Below are 17,427 nucleotides of genomic sequence, written 5' to 3' on the forward strand. Positions count from 1 at the left end.
TCTCAGTCAAATCATTAATTGATACAAAGTCTAATAAAAAATAAGAGATAAATGAATGATTTTTTAGTTTTTATTTCAGAAAAAAATATCCACAGAAGAAACAGATTGTTTAATAAAATGATTCTCTTTGATGTTTGTTTATTATTTGATCATAACTTTCCTATGAAAAGGAGCAAGTGAATGAATATTAATTATCTAGAAATCTCAAACTATCTTCTACAATAAATGTCACTTTTAATAATCATTAGCTCCATAATTAATTCCAGAAAATAAAAACATTTAAAGATTTTCTAGGGAAATACATTATTTAAGCAGAGGAAAATGTTTTATTATTATAATATTATTAGTATCGAATCACTTCGGGGCTTAAATAATTATAAACTGCCTTGCATACAAAAATATCGTAGCATTCGTAAATTGCGTTATTAATTTCAGAAGTAGTAACTTTTCAAGATTTTCAGGCATAGAAAGTTGATTAAACATATGAAAATTGTCGAAATATTGGCCAAATATGATTAAAAAATATAGTATGCTCAACTTACGTTAATTGTGTAATTAGTTCCACAAAATAATAATTTTCCACGATTTACTTGGAAACTTGTCACTTATCGAATAAAAATAAGTCATGTTGAAAAAGTTTCAAAAATACCGTTTTCTCACTAATTTTACATAAAAGTGATATTTTCCATGTTTTTAGGCATTTTTCGGGAATAACATAGAGGGCCATCGTAGGGTGGGGGGGGGGGTGAAAATTCAAGGTCATTGAATGTAAATTATTCCTTGAATATTCGCTAACAAATTATTGAACTTCAATTTATAAAAATTTAACAACAGTTTCTCGTTATTGCGGAAAAAGAATAAATTGGGGGAATCAATCAACGTGAAATTCTTACATGTGTAATTTTGGACCACCCTAAGAGATCGTATTTTATCCTCCAAAGAATTTTTCGAAGCACGTAATTATTTTTTATTTAATTTATTCAACTTAAGAGATAGGAAATTTAGTCAATACTGTTTTGATCGAAGTTCCCTTTTCCCCAATTTTTATTTAATCATTTACTCCTTTACTCGTGTTGTTACAATCCTGTAATATTAAAGGAACTTCTCCAAATAGAACGTTTACTGAGCCATCGAAAATTGAATAAGATGTCGACGAAACGTAGACAGGTAATAATAGAATCAGACGATATAAAAGGCGATGTGGGACGTCAAGTTCTAGGAAATCTAGGGACGTTGAATTCAAGGATTCAATTCATGTGGTCCGTTTGAAGGATTAAGATAAGGGAGAAAAAAGAAACTGTCTGCCTTCCCTGATGGCACCCTCACTTGAAGGGTCTGGAAAAGGTCTTCTAAGCTAGGAAATAATCCCCATACTGACCTTAAAGACATATTCATTTTCTTTAGCAGTGACCCGTAATGATATATCGACCAAAGCTGGGCTATTATACCTCACTCAAAGTTACGAATATGAAACGACTCATAAAATTTATTTTAGAAGAATCGTAATATATTTTAAGGCTGCCCTTTATTATTTGGTAAAATTAGCTCAAATATATCATTCTTAGAAGGATTTGTCAGAAAAAGTAATATTTCTCAATTTAACATTCAATATTAAATTTGTAAAACAAACATTAAAGAGCGTGTTCACTTCTTTGGATTTTTATTCCCGAGCATTAAAAATATGACCAATTTAAAAAACCACTATTAAACAAATTTTTAAATGTAAATTTTTAAACCGTTTTAAAAGACTAATTTAAAAAGACTAATCTTACATTTTAAATCGTTATTACATACCAAATTATAATTTCATATAAAAATAATTAGAAATTATTTTTTCAGATAAAAAAATTAGTTAATTAAAAACTGAAAAACATTTTAGTCACCAAGTATTTTGAGATTCAATTTCAGTTATTTTAAAATTTGAATAATTCAAAAATTAAAAATTTACAAAATTGTTGATATTAAATATTTTTAAATTTTAAATGATTAAATTTTTTCATCTTTAACTGATATTCGGACATTGGTAAAATTTTCAGTTGGCGATTGTTTTCTCTTTAGTTGAATTTGAAATGTTCCTTATTTTGAAATACTGAAAAGAATGCAAGTCTAGTTTTACAATAATATTATTTTTAAGGCTTGATTATTCTAATTAAAAATGATTAAATTAAAAAATTACTAGAATTGAACCGAAAAATTTAATCATTAAATATGAAACTGACTATCAAGGCTTTCAATATGAAATTTTATAATTTTGAAAGATTTAATTGTGAAATTGTCCTAACATTTTTGATATCTGAATTTAAAACTATTATTTATTTGGAATTATTTGAATTGAAACTTATTTGATTAATAAGACCATCCTTAAAAAATTATTGTACAATATTGCTCAAAACCTACTGAATGCTTATTTTACGAATAAATAATAAATGTTGATTTGTTAACCCTAAGGTATTTGAATACAAAAATTTTAAGCTTTTCTTTCAATACAAGTACAATAAAGCAAGAATCCCTAATTTTAAAAAATACAATTTATTTTTTACTTTCATATTTATTAAAAGTGGACGAGTTTTAAACCGTGTGAAAGCTTCAAATCTAAATATTCTGAAAAGGTTGTAAATGATAATGTGCATCATAATTTTAAAACTTAACCATTTTTAAGTGAAAAGTTAATAACTTTCAAACCAACGATAAAGCATTTCCATATCAGGGGGAACAACCTTATGTTACTTAAAATGGGAATGCAATTTTAATTAAATCGTATTACATGTTATTTAAAAATCAATTCAAGATTTAAAAAGCAGAAAAATCAGGTTTCTCACAAAATGTTTAGTTCGTTTCGTGTATCAAACTGATTCAGGTCGAGTTGTTATAAAATCCACCTTGGGATAAACGTATTCCTAGGAGATTGGGAGGCTTTTTCGTTAGGTAAGAGAGCCTTCCAGCTCGTTTCTTTTTCTGCTCTTGTTATTTGTGCATATGTACTAGAGAAGATTTAAGAGATATACATCTCGTCGTGTACATAAGAAATCACGCCTGAGAGAATCGGTGATTCTGTCTAGAATTTAAAATGATTATATGTTACAAAAATCAAAGAAGAAAGAACTTTACTGAATGCTGAAAGTAAAGTTAATAAATTTATCAACAATGCTAGTGTTATTTACTTTACTTACTCCAAGTTTAATGTTCTGTTACAATTTTTAGTTTGTAATAAGGAGTCCAAATAGATTATGAAGTTTATTATATATTTTTAATTTTCTCTGAATATGATTGGGTTTGATTAATTTTCTAGTGACTCTAGAGAACTCTAATGATTAGTGAATTCCCTCAGTAGGAATTAGAGGTTATGTTGATGGAAATACATCTCAAATAATAAGTCTGCAAGACGTTCCGGTAATATTTCATTTTTCTCTCTCTTCTTCGGTCAATATGGTTCCATGTTCAGTGTCTCTGTCCTGTAGTGTCCTGTCTCTTAACAAGAAGCCTCGTTCTCTTTCTGAAATCCATTTATCTTGTGCCAGTGCAAGACATTATTTCGGTTTGAAATCGTTTTGCTACTTCCACTTCCTTTTCTTCCTTCCTGTCGCAGCCGCAATGGGCGTGACAGGGAGAAACGAAATCCTCGTTGTGACATTCTGTCTTCCATTCACACTAATTTTTTTATAATTTACAAGCAAACGAGAGCAGAAGACTTTGTTCGCCCGTTTGCTTCTAGTGACTAATGAATGTAACGGAAACCATCAAGACAAGACGTTTTTTAATTAGATGAAGCCAATCGCTGATCGCTACGCCAAGTCATGCTCTGGCCATAATTTAAGGTATATTTGAAGTCAATAGAGTCTTCTGAAACTAAACAATTAAGACTTTTCTTACAATTGAATTATTTTTTCTTCTTTAGAAAGAATTTATTTTCTACGGGGCACTTATATGTTGATGAATAGTTGCTAAAAATTAGTGAGGAGGTTTTGGAGAATTAAAGGATCCGATCACTTAATTGGAATGGAGAAAGTCCCTTCCCCAGAAATGTTTACGTGACCTTCGACCATTGATTGTTCACTTAATACCTCTTAATTTTAACATTATGAGCCTTGACCTCTTGAATATAACTCCTCACATTTGACCTTCGGTCTTAGAATTCACACGTTTAACTTGTAACACCTGACATATGCATCTTAATTTGTAACCCTTCACTGTAACCCTTGACCCCTGCCGTATGATCCCTCACACTTAACTTCTAAAATCTCTTCTATGACCCCTTGACATCTGATCTTTGGCCTCTGGTCTTACATGTTTGACCATTCACCGCTAGCTACTAGCCAATGAAATTTTAACTTTAATTTTTTTTCTTTAGCCCTCAACTTTCGTAGCCTATGAAAACCTTTCTATAATATAAAAAAATTCAAGAGATCCCTAAAAAATTAATTAAATTATAGGGACTGAAACATTTGATCAAACAAGTGACCCAATAAAACAGTATACACTATCCTTCGAAATTATATACATGCCTTTTTTAAGGTGTTACTGAAAAAAGCGAGATGATACGAGAATTGATTGATAATGAGCTTAAGGTCGGTTTGGCGATTACGATACTCTAAAATGTCGTGTCGGCTTAGTCGATGGAGATTCTCAAGTTAATCCTTAATTCCCTTAATATTTGTAATATTAAAAATGATTGACATTTATAGTATATACCTTTTCATTAAAATCGGTTCATTTGTTTATGATAAAAATGCCATTTCTAATTGTTGTCCTCTTGAACATAAATGAAATTTTATGGTTGACATTTGCAGAATATTTGATTCACATAGATTCCAATTATGGTGCCAATATATGCTTAATAAGTTCGGGGACAATTTTCACATGCTCTCCCCCTCCACCCATGGACCCTTTATTTTTTCTTGGTTTTCATTGTATGCACAAGCAGTGTCGTAAAACTTCGACTACTACCGAAATTCAAATATGGGTGCCCTTGAAGTAGCATAATGTGTTCCTTTTAAGAATCTGATAGAAGAGCAATGTGTCCCAAGGGGGTTTTTTGAACATTGTAACTCTCCTTACGAGGGCTTTTGTTTCACCCCCTTTTTTGCTTTCTTTATACTTGAGCTTCTTCATATTCACGCATGACTGCTTGCATATGTAAATCATTTTTCCCAATTCCGAGTGAAAGTTAACAAGAACCCCTGAAAAAATTTATATTCACGCATATTGTCGGAATAGACGAATTGGTTTGGGTTTTAACCCTCCTTTCTTTTTTAGGGTTGAATAATGTATAAATTTGAGGGTTTATGAGCCTATGAAACTATTTGCATGCCTATCCCTTTGAAAACAATTAAAACCTTCCTACAGTTTAGTTTATTTCGCCACTGAAATACACACACGAAGAGAATGGAATAGTACGTAATCCTCATATGTTTTCTGAAGCTAGTATGTCCCACCATAAAGCGAGATCTAGTCGGTACCTGCTGCTTTATTTATGGCTTATTCGGGGTTAAAGTTCCCTTTGAGACGAAGTAGCAACATAAACGTGGTGGATATGAAACGCAACATCGATTTTCCAAAATTCCATAACAAAATTGTCCACTTCTCTATGTCGCAGCTTTTGTCGCTTTCTTCCGCCTTTTGTGCCTCTTGCCATGACCACAGTGGTTATTGTGAATTCTCACTTTACCCAGTGTACGCATTCATCTTGCATGGTCCTCGATAAGCATTGCTTTTGAAGCTTTATTATATATGCCAGAGCAGGTTAAATTAGATTTCTTTCACGACAATAATAGCACTGTCACCTCAACGACATGCCTCAGATAAGCGAGAAAGGAATGAAATGTACGTCGCAAGTGATTGAGAATTTCAAATTTCTTGTGGTGAAATATTCTGATGTGAAAATGATAAGATTGAGAATTTTAGCAGTCTCGTAATCATCGTTTGAAGTTTTTATATTTTTATGACGTGATATTTTTCTTTTTAAAGAGAGAAAATTATTTTATACCTTCGCAACAATCCCAACCCATCCTAACGCAGCACAGCCCGTGCAGAAATTGCCAAATGATTGCCTTATTTCCGATTTGGGCCAGATCGGGCACACAATTTTGTGGTTGTTAAATTTGGCCCCGTCTGGACTCCGACTTAACAGCCAAGCTTGCCCGTAGATGGCGCTCCATTAATTTCGGGGAATAAAGTGGGTTGACTCCAAATCGCCCAAGTTTCAACGTAAAGTGTCAAGCGTCAAAAATATTTCCATTATTATTTGGAAAAGTGACAAAATAAGTGGGAAAAAATGCCAAAAGTGAGCATAAGACGAATGCGTAGGTATAGTATACTTCAAAATATTCCTGAATTACGTGTTGAAGACTATGATAAGTAAATTTATTAGGAATCTTAAGATGAAACCTAACCTCGAAATGAGGTTATTTATTTATAAGAAAAGTAGCAAAAGTGATATTTCATTTGTTGAATGTGAAAACGAATTAGATCAACAATGACATCATAAACATATTTATTTTCACAAATTTTTAGGTGATTTGATACTTTCCACAATTGGGTTCAACATAGAAATTGAAAGCAACTTCAATTTAGAAATTAAAACCAAAAATATATTGCAAAATACTTAAATGGTTTATCGTACACAAATGCTGGCTGTTAAATTTCACTTAAGGAGGTGCTATATTCGATTTTAATATTATTTTATTTAAGTATCCCTTTTAATTAGGAATAAGATCGGGGCGATGCCCCGATCGGGCATCGCGTTTCATTTCGAGTCTGGCACCATGTAGATAGCCTGATTTGGGCTAAATTCTGCCCGATCTGGCCCCGATCAGATCCAAATTGGAATTTTTGCACGGGAGTGGGCCAAAAGACCCGATTTCTTGTCAAAAAGGAGTGGCTTAAAACCTACGTAACACTAACAGTAAGTGGAGGGGAGAAGGGGCTAATTTTCTGACGATTTGCGATGTAGCGAAGGAGGGATTAACGCAAAATGTGACATCACATCTGTTAAATATAAATGTGAATAGAAATTTTTTGAATTGCTTGCAAAAAGGAAAATTAATCATTTTATTTACAGGTAAAGCATTTAAATTCAGACTTCTCAATTTTTCTCCTATTCACCTCTTTTCACCTTTCTTAAAGAATTCTTGTTTATTTTCCAGTTTGGAAGAAACTTCCCCTTTTTCACTTAAATGTGAACTGAATTAATAGCAACAAATAAGAAAATCCATCTATTTTTCATTGAAAGTTACATCTTTTTAATTGAAAAGTCTTCTATTAGATTTTTGCTTCAAAATTCATCTCTTTTGGTTAAAAGTTCTACTAATTCGTTGAGCATTTAACTATTTTATTGAAAAATCGTTTTGTTTTTGTTCGAAATTAATTTTCTTAACTAAAAAGTTGAGTAGTCCAATTTGGTTGTAATCAATCTTGTGTATTTAAAAATTTAACCATTAAATTCAAATGAATGAAAATAAAATAATAATAACTATGGAAATAATTTAAAATTGTAATATTAAATTTGTCATTCGAAACTAATTTCTTTTGGTTGAAAATTCAACGGCGTTGTTGAAAGTTAAGCTACTTAGTCAAAAATGAATTTTAATGATTGAAGACTGAACAACAGTATAGTTAAGGATTGGGTTTGTCCTGGTCGAAAATGAATTTGTTCAGCTGAAATATTTTATTTTTCATTGAAAACTGATTGTTTTTAGTTAAAAATTGGATTTGTAAAACATTTATTTTATTGACTATAGATTAAACTGTTTGGTTGAAAACGCATCGCTGTTAGTTTAAAATTTAACTATTTCGCATGAAAACTTAACTGCTTTGTAGAAAATTCGTGTTTTTGAGTTGAACATTCTATCATTTTATACAAAATTGACCTTATACTTTTGTAGTAAGTTTTTTTCTTTGTTTAAAAGTTCAAGAATTTAGTTTAAAATTTTTTCTCTTCGCTGAAAAATTGTTTCTAGTTGAAAATTTATCTTTCTTGATTTGAAAATTCCTCTCTTGTTGGTAGAAAATTGATATTGTCTGGTGAAAAATGTCACTTTTTAGTTAAAAATTAATATGTTTTGTTGGGCAATTCAAATATTTTGTTAAACATTCGCCTTTTTTGATTTAATGTAACTGTGGTTGATTTAAAATAAAAATATTTTTCGCTTTAACTATCAGCTATTTTATTATTTATTGCGAATTCATTTTTTTCTCTAAATTTTATATATTTTTTGGAGAATCATTATATAATTTTTTGTTGAATGCTCGTCTTTTTGTCTTGAAATTTGAAGAATTCGTCTGAAAATAGAACTGTTTTTTTATAGATTTTAATCTTTTTCATTTAAAAGTTCGGCCATTTGGTCGAGATCCAACTTTGTAGGTTGGAAATTGGACGGAAAAAATTAAACTATATTGTTGCAAATTCAACGTTTTGGATTAAAAATTCATCTTTTTCAGATTAAATTTTTTCGTCTCATTTTGTTTAAAAGTTCAACGATTTGATTGCATATTCTTGAAAACTCAACTCTTTTTTGACAATTTATCTCTGCGTTCACGATTCACGAATTTCGCCGATGTTTCGTGAACATTGCAGTTCACTTCTTCAGGGCTGACCTGAAACCGAGGTATCAGGTTATGTTGTTCTTATGTATACTCTTTACGATGCCTGTGATTGGCCAGAGCAGAGCGATGCAAAAACAGAAGGATTTTTTTTTATAAAACTGTAGGGAAGGGTTTTTGACTCTCAAAAGAAAGTTTTCATTTCTATTAGAACTTGCGCAAAAAACTTTTTTTTCAATACACCCTAATTTACAAATATATTTTCGAAAATCTCGCTTTCATGGTGTGTTGGCACTGATACACAGAGCAACATTTTTGTAAGTTCTAGACGAGCCTTACTGTTATATATTTGAGTTTAGTGGATTTTCTTATTTTAAAATTCATAATTTTAGCTTTGATCTTAAAAAAGTCTATTAAGTAAATTACAGTATAGTACCAATAAAACTTTTAAATAAATGCCATTTATAAATTTAAAATTATTCTATTCAGCTTTCAGCAAATTTTCATAATTGATCTATAATCATTAAAATGTCATGAAAGCAAGAGCCTAAAACTATTTAAATAAGTTTTAAAATATTCTAAAGAGGCTTCAAAAATTTAATTAAACGAACGTAGGAGATCATGGAATACTACAGGCTTTAAAATATAATTTTTATCAATTAATTCAAGGCAAATATTTAATAGCCGTGCTACACATTATCCTAATGTTTAAATTTTTCAAATGATTGCAAAATATTTTTTTAATACTTTATGAGGCTGTACAAATTAGCATACATTTGCGTTTCAAAATTTAATATGCCAGCTTTTAAAAGATCATGTGGGACTTAATAATTTATACAACATTTTAATAAGACAATATGAAACTTTAAAGCTCACGGGTGACAAATATTGGTGAGCGAGTGAGCTCACAGCAAAAACCTGTTACCGTGCAAAATAGACGACGGAAATAACTTTTTTCAATATAATCGCTGTAAAATGCAAGCTCAATTTTTCATAATTTGATTTGCACTAGAAGTTTCTTGAACTTGAACTTCGTACTTTCGCTTTTTTTTGTTCAGTGACCATACCACTTTTATTTTTTGGTGTGCCTCTGTTATTATTAATACGAATAATTACCAAAGTAATCTTACAATTCCAGAAAAGAGTTTGACTTTCCTAGTCATAATGCGTCGGTGCCTTTGCAACTAGTTACTTGGGGCCCCAAAGGAAATTCTTTGGTCTACGTTTATCAAAACAATATTTTCTATCGACCAAAAGTTGAGGATGAGGAAGATTATCAAGTCACAACGTCTGGAGTATTTGCTAGTGTCTACAATGGAGTACCTGACTGGGTTTACGAAGGTGAGTTTTCCATCTTTCAAATCTAACTTTTTAAATTTAAGAATAAGGAAACATTTGCCATATTTGAATATTTCTAAACCTTTAATTAAAATTTGATAAAAGGTATGATTGTAGAAGTTGTTCTTCAAGATATGGTTTTAAACATTTTTAATTTAAAATATCTATTTTGAAATTCAAAAAGAATAATAAGGCCAAAAGTATCCACGGCTAAAACTAAAATTGGAGATATTTGCTCCAGAATACATACATACGTTTTGAGTATTTTAATTGTATTTTATTGTACAGCTAAATATTTCTGAAATAAATTTCACAACTCATTACATTCAAAAATTACTCCAAAGGTATTCCGCTCAGAACATACAAACAAATTTTGTCTTGAAAGTCGATAAGTAGCGATATTTTTTTGATTGAATTCGATATTTTACACACATTTTTTAGCAAGAACTTCTCGTCTTTTAATTTTATCGAGATTTTTTCGTGACTACCGTGCAAATAGACTATTTTAATCTCATGATTTCATAAGCGGAAAACCTCAAATTTGTTTAATTCCTCTAATTACTTCCACATAGGATCATTTCTCCTTCATTTTTGATATAAATATCTATGACATGTTCGAGTTATAAATTTTCGCACTGTATGTTCTGAATAGGGCCAGGCAACGACAATTTCGTGTTAATATCGGTAAAATATCGAGCGCGTACTTTCGCAAAAATGCACATGTATTTCCTTTTATTTGCTTGAGTATCAGTGAGTTGATTTTTTTATCTTTTCTACTTCTTTCTTTTTTAAAAGACAACAATGGAGGTTAAAGGAGCTTTTGCAATTGAGGTCCCTCGAGCGCAGATGTTTCGCGGTTATGAATTGCGCGGCCACTCTGTATCGCGGGGGACCAATAGAGACCGAACGATTGGAATGGAGGTCACGTATTAATTTCAGGACGTCGGGATCTATACGCTGTAAATTTTTATTCCGCACAGCTGACCCGCGTTAATTTACTATTCGCAATGGAAATTTTGCCTTCCCGAGGTTAGGTGCTTGGGCCGCTCAGCAGAGAACGATACAAGTGAGCTCATGCATAGTAACGCACTCGTGTAAGGCATTTTCTTCTAGTTTCTGAGGTTGCAGAGGTCAAGTAATATCATTTCATGAATCTATAATATTTAATCCTACCAGTAAAACTCCGATGAAAAGCGACTCTTAGAATTGAAAAGGCTCGTCTGATTTACAAAACATCGAGGCACAATGACCTTTACATTCCTCACAAAGAAAATGCTTTTCTTTTCATTAAGCGGAGATTAAATACATATAGAATACAGTAATAGTAATCTTTAAACTTCTTGTTAAATTTAATTAAGTTTTAGACACAGACCTTTCACCTTTGACATTCTATTACCTTTGACATTCTATTACCTTTTACCCCTAAAATTTGACGTTTGACGTGACCTGCGAAATGTCCTCTCATCTCTCATTTCAAAACCTGACCTTCGAACTCTTTGATTTTTCCGCTGATCTTTGACATGTGTTCTAAACTTTGTATTTTAATCTTTCACCTCTACCCTTTGAACCCAGGTCTCTGACCTTTGTTATTTCAACTCAGACCGCTGACCTGGCACATTTGACCTAAAATCTCTCGACTTTGTTCTCTTCCCTTCGTTACTTACTAGAAAACAAACACATCAATCCTTTTTTATCGCACACAAGTTTCAAATTAAAAGAGTAAATTAGTATCACTCAAAAATTATTGTATTACATAAGATGCAATATCTCAAATAATAGAAAATAAAATTCAGAATAATATTTTCTTTGAGGAAACCCCAATGAAAAACGGTAACAGGACCAAAAATGATAAAAAATGGTAAATTTGATAACTGAATGATAATCTCAAGATGAATGGTAATCTGAAAAATCTTATGATTTTCTAAACTAGAAAATATAAATTTAAAAAAAATACTAACATGATATAACAAAATAAATTTTTCAAATGTTAAGTCTTCTTTGAAATTAATATCAATATTTCCGGAAAAGTTGTAAATCTTCTGTGAAATTTGAAATATCAGTTTTTAACTTTAAAATATAAATTTCCTACGAAAAGCAATAACATAATCAAAAGTTTGTAAAAGATTCTGAATCTTCTATAAATTATAATGATTTTTTTTTGAAATACCAATTTCCGATTTAGGAAAACAACGATACCTAATGTTCAAAGTTTATGATACTTTTCGATATCACATGATTTTCGAATAAAATTTTCATTATTTGACAAAAAACAACAACTCAATCCGGAATTGTTCATATCAATAAATTACATTAGTTATTTAAGCTAAAATGATTGGCCTTAAACCTTATTATTTTTGTTTTGAAATACCAATTTCAGTAACAACACGCCAACATAACCTAAAGTTATTTAAAATTTTTAAATGGTTTTTAAATCTAAACATTGTTTTTTTTCATTAATACCGAAAATAGTTGGCGAATAACAAAAACTCATAATATTATTACCAAATATACAATAACACGATCGAGTGATGTCTCTTAAGAAAATTTTTTAACATTTTTTTTGTTAAGAAACTACTGACAGTCGCTAACTCACCCATTTTCGTTACGGAATAAAACTATTTATTTACGCGGACAAAACCAGACACTCAAACTTTGAGTGTCAAAATCTAAATGGTCAGTTTGACCTTCCAGAAAGTATCATGTACAATCCATATTTTTTTCCCCAAAGTCAAAAAGATACCCGTTTCATGTTCAATTTAACAATCTGCGGAGTGTAATCAAGTTAAATACCCTGTTTTCACTTTTTTTGACCATCCGAGGGAGCCAAACTTATGACCAAAGATCATCGAATCGAAACTCAGGGATGGTCAAGTTAAATATTTTGTTTGTGGTTACTAGTATCATTCGAGTTCAGCCAAATTCACTATCAAAAATACTCATTTCGGTACTGACATGGTCGAATAATGTGCAAACTTCACAACGGCATAACTCACACGCCTAAAGCGGTTATTTCGTTTATCCATACTGTAGGTTTGGATTTTGCGGAGCGTGTGAGATTCTCGAAATTATATCTGTGATTTTCTGTGATTTCCCGTGATTCTCTGTGATTGGAAATGGTAAGTATTTATTTTACCTAATGTAGAAGTCATCTCGAGTCCAAGAGTTTTCGAGATTAGCGTTAGAATAATACAATTTTTTAAGTTGTATTACTGTGATTATTTTATTAATCGCTTAGAATTATTTGAAAAATAAATTAATTTATACTATGATTCATTATCCTTTAACTTTCATTTGCAGGATATGGCCAGGACATAATAACTTAGAGCTCATGAAAAGTCGCCAATGCAGCTAACAGATAATCGAGCATTTTTAACAGATAATTCAAAAGACCGACAAAGGAAAAATCTTTTCAATTAAATATTTTATATTTATGCAATGTATGCATGGTAAGATTTATGCATTGAAACCTTTGTATAAACTACGTTATCAATGGTGTGGTGGGGGGGGGGGGGGGGGGGGGGGGGGGGGGGGGGGGGGGGTATGGAAAAGGCTACAACTTCTTTAATAAAAATTCATTTTTTTACTGAAATGTTCATCTCTTTCACTGAAAATAAATGTTTTAAACTAGCCATTAAACTGTTCTACTTTTTGATTAAAAATTTATATTTTTAAGTTGAAAGTTCAACTTCTTGTTTAGACATTCACGTATTTTGTTAAACATTGATGTATTTTTAAATAAAATTAATCTTTCTGGTAGAAACTTAATCTCTTGGCTAAAAATGTATAGTTCTTTGTTGAAAATGCAATTCTTTGGTTCAAATGACAATGGTTAAATGCTTTGTTGGAAATTCAATTTTTTTATTTTAAATTTACTTTAATGGTACAAATTCTACTGTTGCATAGAATATTCATCTTTTTGGCCTAAATAATTATCAATTTTGTTGAACATTCAACTTTACTGTTAAAAAAATCATATTTTTGGCTTCGAAATCCAACTTTCTTGTAGATAATTCATCTTTTTGGCTTTAAAATTTAATATCTTTTTAGAAAATTCATGTACTTTGTTCAAAATAAGTCTGTTTTAGTAGAACATTAGTCTTCTTGTTTAAAATTCAATTTTTTATTTTATTAACTTTGTAGAAAATTAATTTATGTAAATTAAAAATGATTTTTTTATCTCAAAAATGTATCCAGTACTTTATAAAAATTTCATTCTGTTCATTAAAATAGTTGGAAATTTGTCTTTTTGATAAAAAATTAATCTTCTTGATCAAAAATAAATTTTTTTAAATTTAACAAATTAAAAAAAAATTTCGTTCAAAGTTTTCTTAATCCGAGTTTTTATCTGAAAATATAACTATTCTATTTTTGTTTGAAACTTCATCCTGTATATTGTACAAGTTTAAAATTTAACTATTTAGTAAAAAATTCATATATTTTGTTGAAAATTCGTCTTTTTGGGCAGAAAGTTCTTGTTTGTAGAAAATTCAACTTTTTAGGCGTACGTTTAATTTTGTGATAGAAAATTTAAATAATTTGTGAAAAAGTCGTATTTTTGTATATAATTATTTTTGTTTGTTGAAAGTTCAACTTTTTGGTTGGGAATTTAACATTCTTGTTAAAAATTCGGTTTTTCCGATTAGAACGTCTACTGTTTTCCAAAACACTCGATTTTTCAGCTTAAAAACGTTGCTCTTTTTTTTAAATTTACCTTTCACGGTAAAAAAAAATCATATTTATTGTTTGAAAATGTATCCTTCTTTGTTGACAAGTAACATTTTGGCTACAAGTTCAACTATTCTCGGAAAAATTCGTCTTTTTGTGTTTAAAATAAGACTGTTCAGTTAAATGTTCAAATATTTTTTGGAAAATTTGTCTCTGTTACTGGAAAGTGGATGCCAATAATTTTCAATATAAAATATTATTTGCAGGGTCTGAAAGCATATCTTTTGACCAACCTTGACGGCATACTCGCTCTGAAGTCGGGAGAGAGTTTGGACCACGACGCTCGAAAGCACCTAATTCGATCTGTGATTGTATACATCTTTCAAAATTATTCCAATAAAAATGTTTAAGTTTTACCCGAAATCCATTTTCATTTTATGTTTTTTTTTGTATAAGTGCTTGAAAAATAAAAATAAATGATTTTGTAAAAATTTTGTTATTTCGTAGGAATGATTTAATTTTATTGTTAATAAAATTTCTATTTGCTAATACATAATATTCACTGTTTTGCAACTGTATGAGCGCAAGAATAAATGAAATACATATAAAATATTTTTGTTTAACTTAAATGTACGAAATTTTTGTCGTTTCGTTTAATTTTGTGTAACTTTCAAAATATATATTGGGTAAATTTTTGATATTAGTTATGTATAAAAATAAAACATACATATTTTTATTAAAAAATTTTAGTTAACTTATTTAATCCATTGATTAATATTTTACATATTTTTAAAAACCTAATTAATTTGGTCACGTACCGAAAACATCACGTAATGTCGGTATTTCCAGTTACATATTCCGTTTTATTGAAAAAATAGCATGGGGTTTTAATAACAAGCATGCATGTAATTGGAAATATACCCACATCAGATTATGTTTCCTCTATGTGGCGAAATTAATTTTTTAGCTTTTTTTTAATAATTAAAAAAAAATTTTAATTCCCGAGATAGTGGGTTCAACTATAAAAAATAATAGTTTAATTATCAGCGATAGTTGTTTTGACTAACAGAGATAATCATTTTGATTAAATGAACATAATAGATTTAATCATTTTCTATACTCTACGTGAATATTCTTGGATTCTCAAGTTGATACTTTAAGATAATCGAGTACACACTCCCGGGATCGTAAACTTTACACTCTGAGGTAGGGAACCTAGCCTTTAAATTTTGACACAAAAGAATCGTAAACTTGACATTCTTGGACAGTGAACCAGACCATCAAATTTTGACGCTCCACGGATGGTACTCCCAACTATCTAGGGGGCTGTCCCATAGTCAAAACTCAAATGTATAGTCAGTCTGACACTCTAAATTTTCAGGCTAACTATCCATTTTTCTCCGTGTAGGCGGGATTTTCATACAATTCCAACTTGAATATATTTTTAAGTGATACTTCTTTTAGATCTTTAATGAATTGTCGTTGTGAAAAAAACGTACAACCGCACGTACGAGGGTCATTCAACAAGTACTTAGCCTCACCGCCCGATGGACCTGCTATTACGAAAGAGTTTTACCATAGTGCAGCACATTCTTTTAGTAGCCTACTGTCAAAGTTTCAGTCGATTCCCTCCATTAGTTTCGTTTTGATAGCCTTTGGAAGCGAGCGTGTCGGTCAGTTTTACAAAAATGGAAAAAGAGCACCTGGGCATGGGCTCATCAAAAACCGATGTGCGGCCACGAACAAACTCGTTGAACCAATTCTTGACGGTCGCAATCGAACGAGAAGAGTCACCGTACACAGTATCCAAGCGATCTTTGATTTCGCTGCGCGTTTTCCCTTCCAAAAACAAGAATCGAATCACCGAACGATATTGCTCTTTTTCCATTTTTGTAAAACTGACCGACACGCTCGCTTCCAAAGGCTATCAAAACGAAACTAATGGAGGGAATTGACTGAAACTTTGAGAGTAGGCTACTAAAAGAATGTGCTGCACGATGGTGAAACTCTTTTGTAACATCAGCGCCATCGGGCGGTAAGGCTAAGTACTTGTTGAATGACCCTCGTATGTGGGAACTGACTGCACGCTTGGCAAGCGGGGCATAACGTGTATAATATAATATCAAACAATGTTATATGGCAGGTGCCATACAATATCACCGTGTATCGCACAGTATAATAAAATTTCATACAAATATCATGCAATATGATAAAATATGCAATCGCATTATACAATCTTATACATTATAAAATAATATGATACGAATAATTTAAAGGAAATATTTGAAAATATGATGCAGTATCATATAATATTATATATATAATTTTTATTAATGAGCTATTAAATTTTAAATTATATTGTTAGACTAACTACGTAATAAATTTAATTAAAAATATTTATCAAACCTAAATAAAGACATAAATATTTGTATAATAATATACAAATAATCAAAAACTAATTATATATACCTGAATATGTACTTTATATGTACCAATTGGTAATAATATTACTATCCCAAGCCTTAATTACTTCTATGTCCAAAAAACTGATTTTATAATCCTGTTCTATTTCATGAGTAAATTGAAGGTTTGGATGGAAACTGTAAAAAGTATTAGTGACGATCTGTAACTTTTCTAGAGGAACACATACTAAGGTATCGTCGACAAACCGAAAATAAAAAGGCAAAACAAAATAAAAGAAATAAAATCCGAAAATTCTATTTGTTTTTTGTTTTTTTTTTTTCAAATTACAATAGGATTTTTGGTTTTTGTTTATTCGTTGAACAGGATTTTGCATCAATTTGATTATTAGACGTTAAATGGGATCTTTAATTTGGATTTTGGTCTAATTTAAATTTCTTAAATTTTCTATCATATTCCATCTCA

The 17,427-nt window shown here is 30.4% G+C and overlaps 1 protein-coding gene across 6 annotated transcripts in view; it reads left to right on the plus strand.

Moving 5' to 3' along the window:
- LOC117179413 (venom dipeptidyl peptidase 4) overlaps positions 1-17,427 on the plus strand; it is a 794,327-nt gene that overhangs the window by 642,679 nt on the left and 134,221 nt on the right. For all 6 annotated transcript variants that reach the window (XM_033371173.1, XM_033371175.1, XM_033371177.1 and 3 more), the window contains exon 7: positions 9,677-9,879. In XM_033371173.1, the coding sequence (XP_033227064.1) occupies positions 9,677-9,879 (203 nt within the window). The remainder of the gene's footprint in view (positions 1-9,676; positions 9,880-17,427) is intronic.

Source organism: Belonocnema kinseyi, chromosome 9, assembly GCF_010883055.1.
Source record: "Belonocnema kinseyi isolate 2016_QV_RU_SX_M_011 chromosome 9, B_treatae_v1, whole genome shotgun sequence".
NCBI lineage: Eukaryota > Metazoa > Arthropoda > Insecta > Hymenoptera > Cynipidae > Belonocnema > Belonocnema kinseyi.